The 16,493-nt window shown below is 54.2% G+C and overlaps 1 protein-coding gene across 1 annotated transcript; it reads left to right on the top strand.

Moving 5' to 3' along the window:
* The first annotated feature begins 1,928 nt into the window (after nucleotides 1-1,928).
* LOC104872025 (tyrosine-protein kinase ZAP-70) lies at nucleotides 1,929-11,701 on the top strand. The gene is made up of 13 exons (XM_033761486.1): nucleotides 1,929-2,678; nucleotides 2,788-3,038; nucleotides 3,324-3,484; nucleotides 6,800-6,938; nucleotides 7,015-7,093; nucleotides 7,174-7,220; nucleotides 7,346-7,397; nucleotides 7,607-7,799; nucleotides 8,112-8,318; nucleotides 8,951-9,143; nucleotides 9,244-9,384; nucleotides 9,478-9,590; nucleotides 10,214-11,701. The coding sequence occupies exons 2-13, from the start codon at nucleotides 2,805-2,807 to the stop codon at nucleotides 10,335-10,337; spliced, it is 1,683 nt and encodes a 560-aa protein (XP_033617377.1). The 5' UTR covers nucleotides 1,929-2,678; nucleotides 2,788-2,804; the 3' UTR covers nucleotides 10,338-11,701.
* The last annotated feature ends 4,792 nt before the right edge of the window (nucleotides 11,702-16,493 follow it).

Consider the following 16,493-nt stretch of genomic DNA (forward strand, 5'->3'; position numbering starts at 1 on the left):
TCAAGGCCAGCCTTGGTCACCTGTCCAAAAAACAAAACAACAACAAGAGGCCCAACGCCTCATACCCTTTGTAGTCAGTGCAGCCCAGTTCACCTGGCGAGCTCCTGTCTGAGCTCCCAGTGCAGCCGGACTCTGGCTTCTTGTACAGCAGGGCACCCGCATTTCTTGCTGAGTACTGTTCTGTCCGAGGTGGGTACCCAGCTAGGATGCTCACCTCCTTGTCTGTTGAAAACTATGTAATGCTGCTACCAATGATGGCAGCCACAAGTGGACAGGCTCTGTGAGTTCGGTGTGGGATTCCATGCATAGTTGTGTTGTTTCTCTAGGGTGAACCCCTAGGAGTTCTTGCAACTAATTTTAAACTTTCTGACGGCATGGACTCTTTTTTTTTTTTTGGTTAGGTTTATTTTATTTTATTTCCTCATTGAGTTTATTGGTACTTTTAAAATATACAGTACAGTTGCATTTATCATTCAGATCTTGAACCTTTACATGCAGATCTTGGTTCTCATGTTTATGGTATGGACTCTTAAAAAAAAAAATCACCTTTTTAGTTTTTTTGCTTGATTGTTTTTGAGACAGGGTCTTGCTATGTAGCCTAGGCCGGCCTTGAACTCCTGGTGATCTTCCTTTCTCAGCCTCCTGAGTGCTGGGAGTATAGGTGTGTACCACTGGGCCTGGCTAAAAATGACTCTTAAAACACTTCTCTAGGTGGGGACAGCAGCACTGTCCCGTACTGTCCCCTGGAGCACTGCTTGCTCGTAGCTCTCGGGACATCCAGGATCCCTCTTCAGCCTGGCTCTCCCCAGCCCAGGGTCAGAGCCAGTATTAGCGTCACCTGGCCCCTCCCCAGTGCCCTGACCCAGCGTAGCCCCCCTGGTCCCCACTCCAGTGTCTTCCTCTGTCCTGAGTGTCATCCCCAGTACCCAGGGCAGAAGCAGCAGTGTTTCTCAATCCACAAACGCTTCCTAGCCCTTCTTTCCACTTGTATGAGTAGGAGGGTGCTGGGGACACCGCCCAGGCCCATGCATGGCCAGTGGCCTTGCTGTGGGCAGATGATTTTTTTCAACATTCCCTAAAAACCTCTGCGAACATGGAAAGAGGGAGCTCACTGCCCTCGGGCTGTCTGGACCCCACGTGGTTCATTTGTCCGCACAGCTCCTTCTTACTCCCCACAGGGTCGGTATCTGTGGATTCTTCCACTCGCCAGAATGTATCAGAATGTATTCGTAATCCCCAAACAGCAGGGGCTTTTCAGCCATTTGCAGACACAGAGTGAGGAATAATGGGGGTGGCCCATGTGTGTGTCCCTACTGACGCCGAAGAGTGGGGACCCTGGCTCCTGGCATCACCTCTCATACTATAAGTTGGTGCTTTTTCACAGCCTACTTGGTGCCTTTTTCTTTCTGCAAACTTGCACTCTTTATTAGTGAGTTCACAGTCTGAAGTGGCTCCGAGCAGAGCGCAGGAGTGCTGTTGGGGACACTCGGTGCAGGGAGGCGCGGCCCAGTGCCACACAGCTCCAGTGCCTCTGGCCAAGCTCCTGTGTTCACAGACTGGTGTCCAGCGTGGTGCAGGCCCGGTGCACGTTCGGCAGGTGTCTCCCACCGAGCTGCAGCCCAGCCTGCATACACCTGCAATCCCAGCTACTTGGGAGGCTGAGGCAGAAGGGTTGTGAGCCTGAGGGCAGTCTGAGACAATTTAGTAAAACCCTATCTCCAGAAAAAAGTGTTGTGAAACAGAAACACAAAAAATAAGGTTATGCATTCATTACTTGGTGAAAATGTAACCAGAGTCTTGCAGGAATCTGAATCTGTTTTTCCTCTAGAAGCAATGGTCTAGCATTTGCTAATTGAGCATTTCAGTGATTTTAATAACAGAATCATTTTTTTTTTCCTGGTACTAGGGATTGACTCAGGACCTTACACTTACAAGGCAGGTGTGGAGCCACTAAGCTAAATCCCCAGCCCTGCAGTGATTTTAAAAACAGACTGTGAATATCAAGAATAAACCGTGCACTTCCTGCTACCCGGCAGTGTTATTTTTTGGATAATCTTCAAGGTAAAGGACAATCAAGAGCACCCATCACACCTAAACATTCTGCATGCAGGTCATTAACCAGGGCTCCACATTTAATTGGCTCTTTTAATTGGGGGTGATACATACAGTGAGACGGACAAGCCTTCGTGTACTCTCTATGAGTTGTGATTAATATAGGCCCTGTGTGGCATCACCATTGCCCCAGAAAGTCTAGGCTGGACAATTTAAAATTACCTGCTTGACCACATTATTTATGTATCCATCCTCCTCCAGGCTGAGGGGAAGTTGGTGGAAGGGCCTGGAAGTGAGCAAGGTTTCTCTCTGCCCTGGGGCCTTTGCACTTGCTGTTCCTCAGCTTGATGCACCTTCCTTGTGCTCTGTGAGATTCTGCTTCCTTCTCCTTCTTCTGATCATGGCCCAAATGCTACCTCTTGAGTGAAGGTGACCATCCTAGCTTAAGGGACCTTTTCCCTCTTAAAACCACTCTACCTTCTTTGGAAGCCTGACCTTCATGTGCAATGATTAAATTTGTCCCTCTCTTTGTTTCCTGTGTCCCCCATCCTGAGTTTTAGCTGCAGGCCTGCGGGCAGGGTCACTGCCTTCTGCATCTAAATTCTCAGCAGGTGGCGGGCCTCACAGTAAGCATCTAACACGCGGGCGTTGTGGGGGGAGGCTGGGGCCGCAGGGGCCGCTGTCCTCCGGTCACCAGGGCCACGCAGGCCCTGATCGACTGCCTCTGCCCCACAGGCAGCCAGGCGCGAGCCATGCCGGACCCCGCCGCGCACCTGCCCTTCTTCTACGGCAGTATCTCTCGCGCGGAGGCCGAGGAGCACCTGAAGCTGGCGGGCATGGCGGACGGGCTCTTCCTGCTGCGCCAGTGCCTGCGCTCGCTGGGTGGCTATGTGCTGTCACTGGTGCACGACGTGCGCTTTCACCACTTCCCGGTTGAGCGCCAGCTCAACGGCACCTACGCCATCGCGGGCGAAAGGTTGAGCACTGTTTCACACATCTTTTGTGCTCGTTTTTTTGTTTTGCTTTGTTTTGTTTTTGAGACAGGGTCTCACTATGTAGTTGAGACTGTCCTGGAAATCACTATGTAGCCCAGGCTGGTCTTGAACTCACAGTGATCCTCCTGCCTCAGCCTCCCAAGTGCTGGGATTACAGGTGTGCGCCCCCACACCCGGCTCTTTTCTACTCTTATAAGTATGTATGTCTGAGTGGGGGCCGGCTGGCCGGCCCTGCTCCTGGCCACCCTGCAGCACCCCTGTCCCCTCCTTCCCCAGGGCGAGGCCCTGGAGCAGGCCATCCTGAGCCAGGCGCCCCAGGTGGAGAAGCTCATCGCTACCACAGCCCACGAGCGGATGCCCTGGTACCACAGCGGCCTGACCCGTGAGGAGGCAGAGCGCAAGCTGTACTCAGGCGCGCAGACCGACGGCAAGTTCCTGTATGTGGGCCGCGGGTGGGGTGGGGGACTGGGCACACCCGGTGTGCAGGTGGGTTGTGCAGATCTGGAATGCAAAAGGACCCCCCGCTCCACCTTTTAGTTATTGGGGATTAAACCCAGGGCTTTTGCGCAGAGCTACATCCCTAGCCCTTCCGTTTCTTTTTTGTTTTTGACTCAGTTGCTAAATTGGCCAACCTGGGCTACAACTTTGGATCCGCCTGTCTCAGCCTCCCAGAGTGCTGGCATTACAGGAGTGCACCACCAGGGACTTCTATTTAGGACCCTAGCAATGAGTAGGGGAGAATCAGACGGTTCATCTGAGTGGGAACCCAGCTTCCGCCACCTACCCGCTGTGGGTTTAGGGTGTGGCTGAACTTCTGCTGGCCTCAGTTTCCTCACCTCCATTTGACCAGTATTTACAGAACACCTACTGGTGCTGGTCACTGATGACCTGGCTGAGAATCCAGTCCCTGTGGGGCAGGCAAAAAGGACAGCTGATAAAACCCAAACGTGCCAAGTGGTGCCCTGTGCTGTGTCTGGGTGGGGAGGGGTCACAGCATCAGGTAGCGCCCCTTAGGCCTTCCCTCGGGAGGACCCAGAGGGGCTGGGACCAGGGGTGGGGCTCAGTGGTAGGAACTTGTGCCAGATGCTGGATGCCATTCCTGCACTACCATTGCCTTTTGTGTGTGTGAGTGTGTGTGTGTGTGTGTGTGTTTTGTAAATAAAGTAGAATTTGTGGCATAGAAATGTATGTGGTGAGAAAACCAATGTCTTAGCCTGTGAATTTATCCAGGAGTTAGTGACTGCTCTTGTATGAACCCATGTTCCTCTTTCCAAAGACAGCATATCAGCTGGACATGGTGGCACACACCTGTAATCCCAGCACTCGGGAAGCTGAGGCAGGAGGATCGCTGTGAGTTCGAGACCAGCCTGGGCTACATAGTGAGTTCCAGATCAGTTTCAACTACATAGTGAGACCCTGTCTCAAAAAACAAAACAAAGCAAAACAAAAAAACCAAAGAGAGCATATCCACATTTGCTGCATAACAAACTACCCTAGCACATGATGTTTTTTGAAATTAGCTATGTATTCCCTCTTGGCAGTCTGGGCTGAGTTTCCTGTAATCCCAGCACGCGGGAAGCTGAGGCAGGAGGATCGCGGTGAGTTCGAGACCAGCCGGGGCTGCATAGTGAGTTCCAGATCAGTTTCAACTACATAGTGAGACCCTGTCTCAAAAAACAAAACAAAGCAAAACAAAAAAACCAAAGAGAGCATATCCACATTTGCTGCATAACAAACTACCCTAGCACATGATGTTTTTTGAAATTAGCTATGTATTCCCTCTTGGCAGTCTGGGCTGAGTTTAGCAGGCTGGTTCTTCTGCTGGTTCTGTGAGCTTGCTCATTTGGCTTCAGTGCACTGGGAGGGTGCGTGGGACTGGATGGTCCCAAGATGGCTTCATTCCTGAGTCTGCAGGCCTCAGTTCCCCCATGTGGCCCCTCTAGCTGGCTGGCTTGGACTCATTTCCACAGTGGTCATAGGCTTTCCAGGAAAAGTGAGAGAGACCTGGCAGGACTCCACAGTGACCAAGCTGTTGTTTATGTTGTCCTTGTACTAAAACCAGTCACATGGTGGAACCCTGATTCAGCCATTGTGGTCTATGGCCATACCACTCTGAATGCCCTGATCTTGGAAGCTAGGCAGGGTTGGGCCTGGTTAGTACTTGGATGGGAGACACCATTATGGATGGCAAGAGCTGCCTAGTACTAAGGCTGCTTCTCTCCAATTGTATGCATGTGTTTATTGGTGAATAGTTCAGCATTGAGTTTCTGATGTCTGTTTAAAACTTAAGGTTATGGCTAGATATGGTGGTACAAACCTGTAAACCCAGTGGTCTGGAAGGCTGAGGCAGAGAGGTGCAGGTTTGAGTCCAGTCTGGGCAACTTAGCAACTTTAGACTTTCTCTTTAGACTTTCAACTTTAGATGTTCCCCATGGTGTCCACCTCTCTGGGTACCCCTGGACTTTTGTGAACTGTATTGTCTTTTCCTGTGTTGTTGTCTGGGAATGGATGGGATAGTCAGAGCTATCCCTCTGCCCCCCTCTAAGCTCTGCTGCAGTGGCACAGGGGACAGTGCCTTTGTCCTTTGCCCTAAGGAAGGCCCTGCTGGCGAGGTGGGCTCCCCTCTGTCTTGCTCACCACCATATCCTTGCTGTGGTCATACATATTCTGCCATGAATAGAGGCTCACGGGTGTGCATCACGCTCTGCCTGAGTGGCTGCAGGATCCACTCGTTGGGGACTCTGCTCGTGGGCGACCCAGTGGCCAGCTCCCTGTCACTCAGCATAGTCCCTGGTCAGGACCTGGCACATTCTGTAGCTCTGAGACCTCAGGACCAGCTGGTTTTCCTCCTGCACTGGGAATCTGAGTGTGGCCTGGAGCATTTGACCTGGTCCTGGACCCAGAGCACTTGCCTAATGGCTGTGTTGATGGCTTTGCGATGGGGCTTCCTGTGAGGCTGCTGGCGGCTGGTTCTGGCTGGCTTGGGTGTGTGTGTGTGTGTGTGTGTGTGTCTGTGGTGATGGGTGGACAGGCTCTTCATGCACCAGCTGTGAGTCCTATCACAGATGTGGAAGGTTTACACGTAGATTTATTTTTATGAATGTCCAGCAGAGGGCAGTCAAGGGCTGCATTCTCTCCCAGCTAGTCCTTTTCAAGACATCCTGCACTACCCAGAGGTGACTTTCAGGAGGAGGCCTGGGAGGAGTTACAGTTGGGGTCCCCTGGTGGGTCTGAGTGGAAACAGCTTTCTGTGCCCAGGGGGATGGTTGAGAGTTTGCGGAAGGCTGAGTGTCTCCTTAAAGAGGACCTTTGCTTGTGTCGATGGCTCTGTATATGGCCAGCTGTCCCCTGTGGGTGACTGAGTGCCCCCTAGTGGATGGCAAGTGTTTGGTCATGGGTAGCCATGCATTCAGCCATGGGGGACCAAGTGGCCCCCTTAAGCCTATGGCAAAGAAGGTGGAGTGAGTGGCTGCGTCCCCACGTGGGCTTCAGTGTCTCCCTGTGAAGGATCACGTCTGCCCCTGGACAGCTGTATGTGTCCCCCACAAACCTGGCTGTTGCCCTTTCCGCTTTCGATGACCTGTAACCAGTGTCACCAGGAGTGGCGGTTGAGGGACATGTGACCCGGGCTTCTCCAGTCCCTGCTGCTCTCCATGAAGCTTAGGGGTGGAGCCCATAAGGTGGATGCCTGGGGACCTTGAGAAGCAGGACTCTCAGGTGGCCACAGAGGTGACAGCCTCCTCACCCTGCAGGCTGAGGCCCCGGAAGGAGCAGGGCACCTACGCACTGTCCCTGATCTACGGGAAAACCGTGTACCACTACCTCGTCAGCCAGGACAAGGCTGGAAAGTACTGCATCCCCGAGGGCACCAAGTTCGACACGCTGTGGCAGGTAGTGGCCCAGCACCCATGCTGGGGGATCATGGGGTCGGGGTGCCCAGGGTCTGGCCTGATTCCTGCTCCCGCAGCTGGTGGAGTACCTGAAGCTGAAGGCCGACGGGCTCATCTACTGCCTGAAGGAGGCCTGCCCCAACACCAGCGCGGAGGGTGAGCACGGGACATGCGGCAAGGCGGGCAGGGACTGGGGCGGGTGGCCTGTGCCCTCACTGTCCCTTCTGCTCCCTCAGGGGCTGCTGCTCCCACACTCCCTGCCCACCCATCCACATTCACCCAAGTGAGTTGGGGCCACTCGGTGCTGGGGCTGGGTGCACCGCTGGTAGCTGGGGGCGCTGTGGAGGGGAAGTGTCCCTGCATGGCGCTGGGAGCCTGGCTCACTGTCCTTGGCCCTGTGATCTTTAGCCTCAGAGACGGGTGGACACCCTCAACTCGGATGGATATACCCCAGAACCAGGTGAGCTGGCCAGGCTGCAGGTGGGGGCCTTGTGCCTCTCTGAGAGCTGGTCCCCGGGCACCGCGGGGCTTGGCCAGGAGGATGAGGCAGGCGCCTGCCCATGTGCACATCCTGGGGTGCTGACATGGGGTGGACGCTTGGGAGCATATACACCTGTATACACCCGGACACGCACGCCTGTGAACACTAACGTGCACCTGTGTGCCCAGCACGCCCGGCCCCCGCAGACAAGTCGCGGCCGATGCCCATGGACACAAGCGTGTACGAGAGTCCATACAGCGACCCCGAGGAGCTCAAGGACAAGAAGCTTTTCCTGAAGCGTGACAACCTGCTTGTGGCTGACATTGAACTTGGCTGCGGCAACTTCGGCTCAGTGCGCCAGGGTGTCTACCGCATGCGCAAGTAGGATGCCTGTGTCTGGGGATGCGGGTGGGAGCTGGGGGGTGTCTGGAGAGGGACAGGGTGTGCCAGAGGGGCCCTGGAAAGCTGGGGACACAGGAGAGGGAGCAAGTAGACTTGGGCCTGGGCAGGGGGCACCTGGGTGGCGTGGCAACTGTGACAGCCCAGGCGTGCAGACACGCAGGGGTAGCGCTGGCTGGGGGTCTCATCCGTGGGGTCATTGCGGGGGGATCGGGCAGTGAGCACCACTGCGCCCAGCTCGGAGACAAGGGAGGGGCGCAGGGCTGCCTGGCTCAGGCACCACCTCCTGGGCAGGAAGCAGATTGACGTGGCCATCAAGGTGCTGAAGCAGAGCACAGAGAAGGCGGACAAGGACGAGATGATGCGGGAGGCACAGATCATGCACCAGCTGGATAACCCCTACATCGTGCGGCTCATCGGCGTGTGCCAGGCCGAGGCTCTCATGCTGGTCATGGAGATGGCAGGCGGCGGGCCGCTGCACAAGTTCCTGGTCGGAAGGAAGTGAGCCTGGGTGGAGGGTGCGGGGCCACGGGCATCCCCCACACCTGACCCCCGCACCCCGCTGGAGCGAGCTGCTAGCCCTTCCAGTCTACATAGGCGTCTCGGTAGTGCCAGCAGGACCCGTCCAAGCAGCTCTTGTGAGTCAGTGCCTGGAAAGCATGTACAAAACATCAGGCACAGCTGGTAAGAGCTTTACAGACAGGAGCCCCATCCAGCCTCTCTGCCCAGGTTCTCCAGGCTAAGTCATGACCGTGGGAAATTGTTCACGGTCACTTCAGTGACCTAAAGCAGGGGCAGTAGTCAGCAGCCTTGGCTTGCTTTTGAATTGCATGGTTTTGTATTTTTAGAGGGTTATATATGAAACAAAACCAGCAGAATAGGTGACAGTGGCCGTAGGTTGGCAGAAGCTCCAAGGTGTACACTTTGGCCCTGGGTGAGAATGTTTGCAGGTTCACCTGTGCCTCCTTGTGCTCTGCTCGCACACTCTGGCATGCGTCTGGTGGTCTGTGCACTCTCGTGGCCACACACACCTTCCCCGAGAGTGTCTGGCCATGCACTACACAGGGCTTGGCTGGGCTTTGCCCCTGGGAACAGGGCTGCCCTCTCTCCCTGACCCCCCTTGTCCTTCCCAGGGAGGAGATCCCTGTGAGCAATGTGGCTGAGCTCCTGCACCAGGTGTCCATGGGGATGAAGTATCTGGAGGAGAAGAACTTTGTGCATCGAGATCTGGCGGCCCGCAATGTCCTGCTGGTCAACCGGCATTATGCCAAGATCAGTGACTTCGGCCTCTCCAAGGCCTTGGGTGCCGACGACAGCTACTATACCGTGAGCTGGGGCTCGTGCCCCTGTGGTGCCCGGGTGTGTGGGCTCAGTGGGCAGAGGGTCCCCGAGTCCCCGAGTCCTAGCTGCGTTTCCCCCACCCCAGGCCCGCTCAGCAGGGAAGTGGCCCCTCAAGTGGTATGCGCCTGAGTGCATCAACTTCCGCAAGTTCTCCAGCCGCAGTGACGTGTGGAGCTATGGCGTCACCATGTGGGAGGCCTTCTCCTATGGCCAGAAGCCCTACAAGGCAGGCAGGCAGGGACAGGTGGGGATGGGGGCAGGGGCAGAGGGGAGCAGGCAGGCACCCATCACTCACCCTGCCCTGGCTCTCGCTCAGTAGAAGATGAAGGGCCCCGAGGTGCTGGAGTTCATCAAGCAGGGCAAGCGGATGGAGTGCCCGCCCGAGTGCCCACCTGAGATGTACACACTCATGAGCGACTGCTGGATCTATAAGTGAGTGCCCAGTGGGGGACCCTGTCAGACCCACGCCCGGGCCTTGTGCCCATCCATCAGCATCACTGTGACTCTTCCCAGTGTCACCGCACACAGAGGTCTGTGCTCTGTCCGCGGCCTCTTTGACACCCCTGGGGTCACATCCTGCCTGCGGCCTCAGCCCCCTACCTGCTACCGCTCAGCACACGGAGCCCTCAGTCCCCAGACAGATCCACATGGCCACTCAGCATGCGCCCCACTTCTCTGGGCAGGGGACGGTGCCCAGTACCTAATCCCTTGGCCTCCACCAGCCAGCGCTCTACCTGGGGGCTCAGCTAGGTCAACTCTGAGCAGGGACACGGTATATTCAGCCCCATTGCCAACACCATCAGCATCCCACCTCCCGTCCAACCACATACAGTGTTGCGTTGCTCAGCACTGGCTCCTAGGGTTTGTAGTTGTCACTCCAACATCCGGGGACTCAGCTCTCCCAGTGCCCACCTGTCAGGAACACCAGGATCCCAGGACCCTCAGCCCAACACTGTTCCTTACCTGTGAGTCTGTCACTGCAAGCCCCACGCAATCCCCCTTGGGGCTGAGGCTGGGGTCTGGGTGTAGTGAGTGCTGGGTCTACGCCCCCACAGGTGGGAGGACCGCCCTGACTTCCAGGCGGTGGAGCAGCGCATGCGGACCTATTACTACAGCCTGGCGAGCAGGGCTGAGGGCTCCCCACAGTCTGCACAGGGTCCTGAGGCTTCATGCACCTGATCCTTGGCCACATGGAGCCTCGGATCCCAGCCTGGCCTTTGTCCTCTGCCCAGGCTCCCTGGTCCTTTGGGCCTGGGGCAGGTGAGCTGAGGCAGACTGGTCCTGGGCAGAGGGGCTGCCTCAGGACTCTCTCCCTCTGGGCCCTGAAGGGAAGGCTGGAGTCCGTGGCTGTACAGACTTCAATCATTGGAATAAACTCAGCTTTCCTCTTGCCCGAGCTCCTCTTTCTGGTGAGGCAGACCGGATGGGTCACGGGAAGGCGTGGCTGAGTAGCACCCCAAAGCAACTTTCCTCATGTGAGAAAGATGCAGCTGGATGTTACCCCTTCTCTTCCTGGGGAGCATCTCCAGGGCAAAGCGGGGATACTGAGGCCAAATGTGTGGGCCCAGCGGGCTGGGTGCACTGTCGCAGTTTCCCTGAGTCACCCAGCTGCCTGCTCAGCTGCTCCTTTTTTTCCTTGCCCCAGTCACAGCTCTGGTCTTTGTCACCTTCTGCCCCAAGTGTCAGCTCAGTCCCGCTCAGAACAGTCCTCAAGTCTTACTGCCTCAGTTTCCCAACATGGGAAATTGGGTTGTTTGAGGGCAGAACCCAACAGGGGTGAAGGGCAGCCTAGACCCTGCACTGCTTTTCTGAGTGTGCCCCCTCCCAAACTGAGATGGGCTCTATCCCCACTGCCCAACCAACACCTTATTCTCATGGCTAGAGCAATTGGTCCAGGGGACAGCACGTGACACACCAGCAGCCAATGACCGTCAAGGAGCTTTGATGAGGATTCTGGGAAGGCAAACTTCCTTGTGGTGTGAAGCCAGGAGACTTGGAAGCTTGTGCTGTTTTGTGGGACCACAGGGGAGGGATGGGGGCAGAGTTTAAGGCCCAGGTGAGAGACTGCAGAGAGGGAACCCCCGAGCCTTGGGGACATTTGGATATATTGTGAAGCCAGGAGTTCAACCCAGGACAGACCTTATTCTGACTTCACCATTTGTTATTAGATTTTTTTTGGTACTGGGGATCGAACTCAGGACCTTGCTCTTGCGAGGCAGGTGTGGTGCCACTGAGCTAAATCCCTGGCCCTGTTACTCATCTTTCAATGACCTTTGTGTTCTTTGTGGAAGCCTATTACCAGTTCCCCAGTTCTGGGGTCCAGCGCAGGAAGGGACTGACCCCACTGTGTGCACCTTGGGGTTAAGGACACCCTGGGGTTGTCTGAGGGTCTGTGGACCCCAACAGAGCTGGCGTCCTGAGTCACAATCAGACCTTGGAGCACAGCTAACCGCAGACAGATATAACTAGAACTGCTTCAGGTTTGTCATTCTTTATGACCTCTTGGTGGTTGTGTGTGTTTAAAATTTAATATACCAGTGCCTCATTATTAAATGCAAACATTGTTTTTTTAAGTTGTCTTAAAACTAATAAAGGAAAGTCACACCAGTGGTGTGACAATGGCTTCCTGAATTCTACTATTTGCAGATAGTTGTTTTATTAAAGTTCACTTGTTAATGATTTGACTTTCATTTCTTTTATGTTCATTATCATTAGTTTCCTGTTTATTGCTGAAGACAATATGACCTCATGGGAAGTGATTCACTCTGGGTATCAAAATATTTCACCGTGAATCTAGGGACTTCGCAATGTTATCAATGGTCCGATGAAACAGCATGCAGTTTCACCACATAGCCACGAGGTGGCAGTGTCGTCAATCTCAGGCCCGCTCAATTTCTCACACCCCCTAGGTCTGGACATCTCACCAGCCTGGAGTCGACCCGGGAATCCTGCCTGATCTCCAGGCCCCGGTCCTGTCCCTTGCAAGGTGTTCACACTGCAGGCCTTTCCCTACCAAGCAGCTCCAGGTCCCCAGATTCCCACTTTCCCTCTTGCCTCCTTTACTGCCACCTCTGTGGGAAACACATCCTGCCGGGATGGCCCATGGATGCTGGGAAGCTGCCACAGATTGAGCCTCAGTTTCCCCAGCGGGGCAAGTTCTTCAATCTGTTAGTGCCTCTGTTTCTATGGAAGGGTTGTCTGGGAAGAGAAAGTAAATCCAGGTCTAGGAACTAGATCTGAATGGTGGCGGGGAGCATGCAAGGTGCTTGTGCACTAGAGTTCTGGGGGTGCAGAAAGTCTCCCTTCCCTTTTCCAAGAAGGTGGGGGCGTGGGTGGCTCTGGCCTTGGCCTGGCTCAGGCCCCCTCCACCAGTCCCCAGTGACTGGGCTGGAGGCTCTTCCTGCTCTCTGAACCCTCCCCGGTGATCTCCGTGAGCCAGCCCCAGGAGCCTGGTTCCTGGCGGACACAGGTTGGGGTGTGGTGTGGGCAGCCCTGGAGGAGAAGCCATGAGCTGCAGGTTGGGAGCCAGCTGTCACTTTTAAAACACATGGGAGCAGACCCCATCGATCATGAGGCTGAGGCGGGAGGATTGCCATGAATTCAAGGCCAGCCTGGACCACACAGTGGGACCTGTTTCAACAAACAGTAAACAAACACTGGTGACCAAGAGGCTGACGTGACCTAGGTGGGTTCTCTGGGACAGGGTGACAGGAGGGAAGGCTTGTGCACAGGGCCAGAGCCAGCTGGGCCCCGGGACATTCAGGAGGTGGGGGCTCTTCAGGGACCCTGACCCCTGCTCCTCAGCTCACATCTCCCCAACCCTCTGCTCTTCCCTTCTCTAGGGCACCCCCATCCTTGTTTATCCTCAACAGCTTCTTCCTCTGCCCGTCTCTCCAGCTCCAAGTTTCTGTCCGGCCCTCATCTGGCCATCTGTCTGTGGCCCCACGTTCCCACTCCTGAGCAGAGGAGCTGCCTCTCACCCTGTGGCTCTGTCTCCTGACACTGGCTGCCCCGGGGGACAGGAAGACACCAGACCCCAAGGCTGAGCCTATCTGGGGGTTCTGGCTGCAGCCACCACTCATGCTGCCCCTTTTCTGTTTTCCTTTCCATCCACAGGCTCAACATCTCCCTGCCCCTCTTCTGTGGGTATCATCTCTGAGCCCTGCAATGTTCTCCATGGTACAGCTGCCGATGCCACCTGTGCCTGGGCTGCTGCTTCTCTCCCTGCCTGGCAGGGGACCCAGCCTGGGCTCCTCCCTGAATGCTCTGTCACTGTCACTTTTGCACAACCACCTGCCAGGACTTGGTGTGCCGGGTGTGGCTTCAGAAAGCAGGGCTTTAGGGGCAGCAGAGGTGGAGGGCTCGTTCCTGGGAGTGTCTGATGGGGCAGGGCCATCAGGGTCCCATCCTCCAGGCTCAGCTGTTGGTGGCCTCGGGGCTGCCACCAGGCTCAGGGAGAGCCTGGCTGCTGTGTGACCCTGCACAGGCCCGTGATGGTTGGGCTGGGACAAGCTCCTGGAGATGTCCGTGCCTGTCAGCCAGCTTTGTCTCTGACAAAATACCAGGGAAAATCAACTTATAAGGGAAAGGTGAGTTTTGGCTCCCCCAGCTGCACAGCGTCTGGGCTGGTGGAGTGAAGCTGGCCCCTCTTGGTGAGAGGAAGCAGAGAGCCTGGGACAAGAACACCTTCCAGGGGACCCTGGATGACCTCTTCCTCCCCAGCCCCCGTCCCCTGCACTGCAGTTTCCACCGCTTCCCACAAGACTACAGCACAAACCTGCCCAAGGGCTGACCCTCGGCTGAGGTGGCGGCTGGTGTCCCAGTCACCTCCTGAGGCCCTGCCAGGACCGACCCTTTGGAACATAGGCTTGGGCACCATTTGGACCCAAACCACAGTGCCTGTCTCAGGCAGCACATGCTGGCGCTGCTCCCTGGAGCCTGAGGGCTGTGTGGAGTCTGGATATAGCTGGTGGCGAAGCTTCCTCTGGCCTCTGCCTCCGGTTCAGCTTTGGATCCTGGTCTGTGCATCCAGTTCTGTTATGTGGCCAGGGCTCGGGACCTCACTCAGACAGGAAGGGGTGCTCCCTTTTGTGCTAAGACTGCCTCTGGGGGCCTCCTGGATTCGCTTGGCACAAAGGGGCTGGACACTTGTCTTGAGGACACTCCCCTCATTTTCTTTTTCCAGAGCTGGAGATGGAACCCAGGGCCTCACAGGTGCCAGAAAGTGCTTTCCATTAGGCCACACTCCTAGCCCTCTTCCCTTGAACTTTGAGGCTGGGCCCAAGGGGCCTCAGACAGGCCTGAGGCTGTGTAGTTTGGGGGCTCCAGACACAGGGACCCTCCCCTGGTATCAAGAAAGCTGTGGCACCAGCAGAGAGACAATTTCGATGTATTGGGGCGGAAGAGCTCTGACAGAGGGAAGAGCCATGCAAAGGCCCAGGGCAGGGACAGACCCAGCTGGTTCTCGCGCAGTGAGAGGCCATTTTGGCAACAGCCAGCCAGCGGGTAGCCCTCGGACGATCTGGGCCTGTACTCTGAGCCAGGTGAAATAGCAACTCAAAAACGGGAAAAATATCTGTGATATATCTGGTAAGGGTTTGATATCTACAACGTAAAAATAAGTTGTACAAAATATAGGGAACTCCTGCACTCAACGACGAAAAGACACCTCAACTAAAAATTGTGCAAAGGGATTGAATACATATATATATATATATATATACTTTTCCAAAGATACACGAATGGCCAATAAGTACATGAAAAGATGCTCATTAATGATCATCAGTCACTAAAGAAACACAAATCAAAACCACAGGGAAATACCATTTCACTCCTACTGGAATGGCTGTCACAACACACACATACTAACAAGTGTTGGTGAGATGTGGCGAAGTGGTGACACCTGTACACTGCTGGTGGGAATGTAAGCACAGCTACTATGGAAAACAGTTCAATGTCTCCTTACAAAACTAAACAGGATAATTCCACTTTTAAGTATAAACCAAAAAAGAATTAAAAACAAGGATCACAGATTATCTATCATACATCAGTATTCATTGCAGAATTATTGTCCAAAGATGGGAAAAACCCAAGTCCTTCAACTGGTGAGTAGATAAAATATGACATAAACACAAAATGGAATATTATTTAGCCATAAAAAGGAATGAACCGGTCATAAATCACCACAGGATGGACTTTGAAAACATTAAGTGAGCCCGGCGTGGTGGTACACGCCTGTAATCCCAGCACTCAGGAGGCTGAGACAGGAGGATCAGAGGATCACTGTGAGTTGAGACCAGCCTGGGCTACATAGTGAGTTCCAGGTCAGTCTCAACTATACAGTGAGACTCTGTCTCAAAACAACAACAAAACAAAAACAACCCCCCCCCCAAGAAACATTAAGTGAAATAAGCCAGGCATAAAAGAACAAATGTTATTTTATTCCACTTATGTGAAAATCTAAATCAGGCAAATTTACAGAGACAGTCTTATGGCTTGTGCCCTTCCAAAGCTTCTGCAATGGGAAGGTGAGGCTGAATCTAGGGTGTGAGGCTGGGATTATGGGCATGTGATTACTAAACCACACAGTGACTGGCTTGGCACTGCCCTAATTCTGGTGCTCTGGATGGGATAAAAGGGGCAGAAAGTGTCATGCCTGACCTAAGTGAGTCCTTCACAAACAGGACAAAAGTAAACAGGCCACTTTCAGGAAATGATGGGCTATTTCTCTTTTTTTTTTTTTTTTTTTTTTTTTTGGTGGTACTGGGGATCAAACTCAAGACCTTGTCCTTGCAAGGCAGGCACAGTGCCACTGAGCTAAATCCCTAGCCCATGAGCTATTTCTCAGTAAACACAAGACAATCTCCTTGGCAGGTACTGAGAAGTCCAGAAGTCCAGTGATTGTTTTACACACCTCTGCTGACTGTCCTTGGGCTTGATCTTAAACATCTCAACCCCGATTCCTTAGGCCCTTCAATACCTATATAAACCTAATTCCTTTCCCAGGTAGTTACTCATAGCTCTCTCCTGGTGTTAGCCCATGCACTCACGGATGAAATCTCTTCCAGCTAGCTGCTATTTTTCTCTCCCAATGTCAACCCATCCACACACAGATGTGATAGACTCAGGAATCTCTCTGATTTTAGTTCCCAGTTTTTCTTTTTTCTTTTCTGGAACTAGGAATCGAACTCAGGACCCTGTGCTTGCTTGGCAATGTTGAACTGTATCTCCAGCCCTCGAGTCCCTGATTTTAGTCTGTTCACTGGAATAAACTTTGTTCCCCCTCACAAAAAGTCTGTTTAAATGAGTAGATTCACATGCAATGTATAACAGAAA

Source organism: Fukomys damarensis, unplaced genomic scaffold, assembly GCF_012274545.1.
Source record: "Fukomys damarensis isolate Sample0158 unplaced genomic scaffold, DMR_v1.0_HiC HiC_scaffold_9, whole genome shotgun sequence".
Taxonomy (NCBI): Eukaryota; Metazoa; Chordata; class Mammalia; order Rodentia; family Bathyergidae; genus Fukomys; species Fukomys damarensis.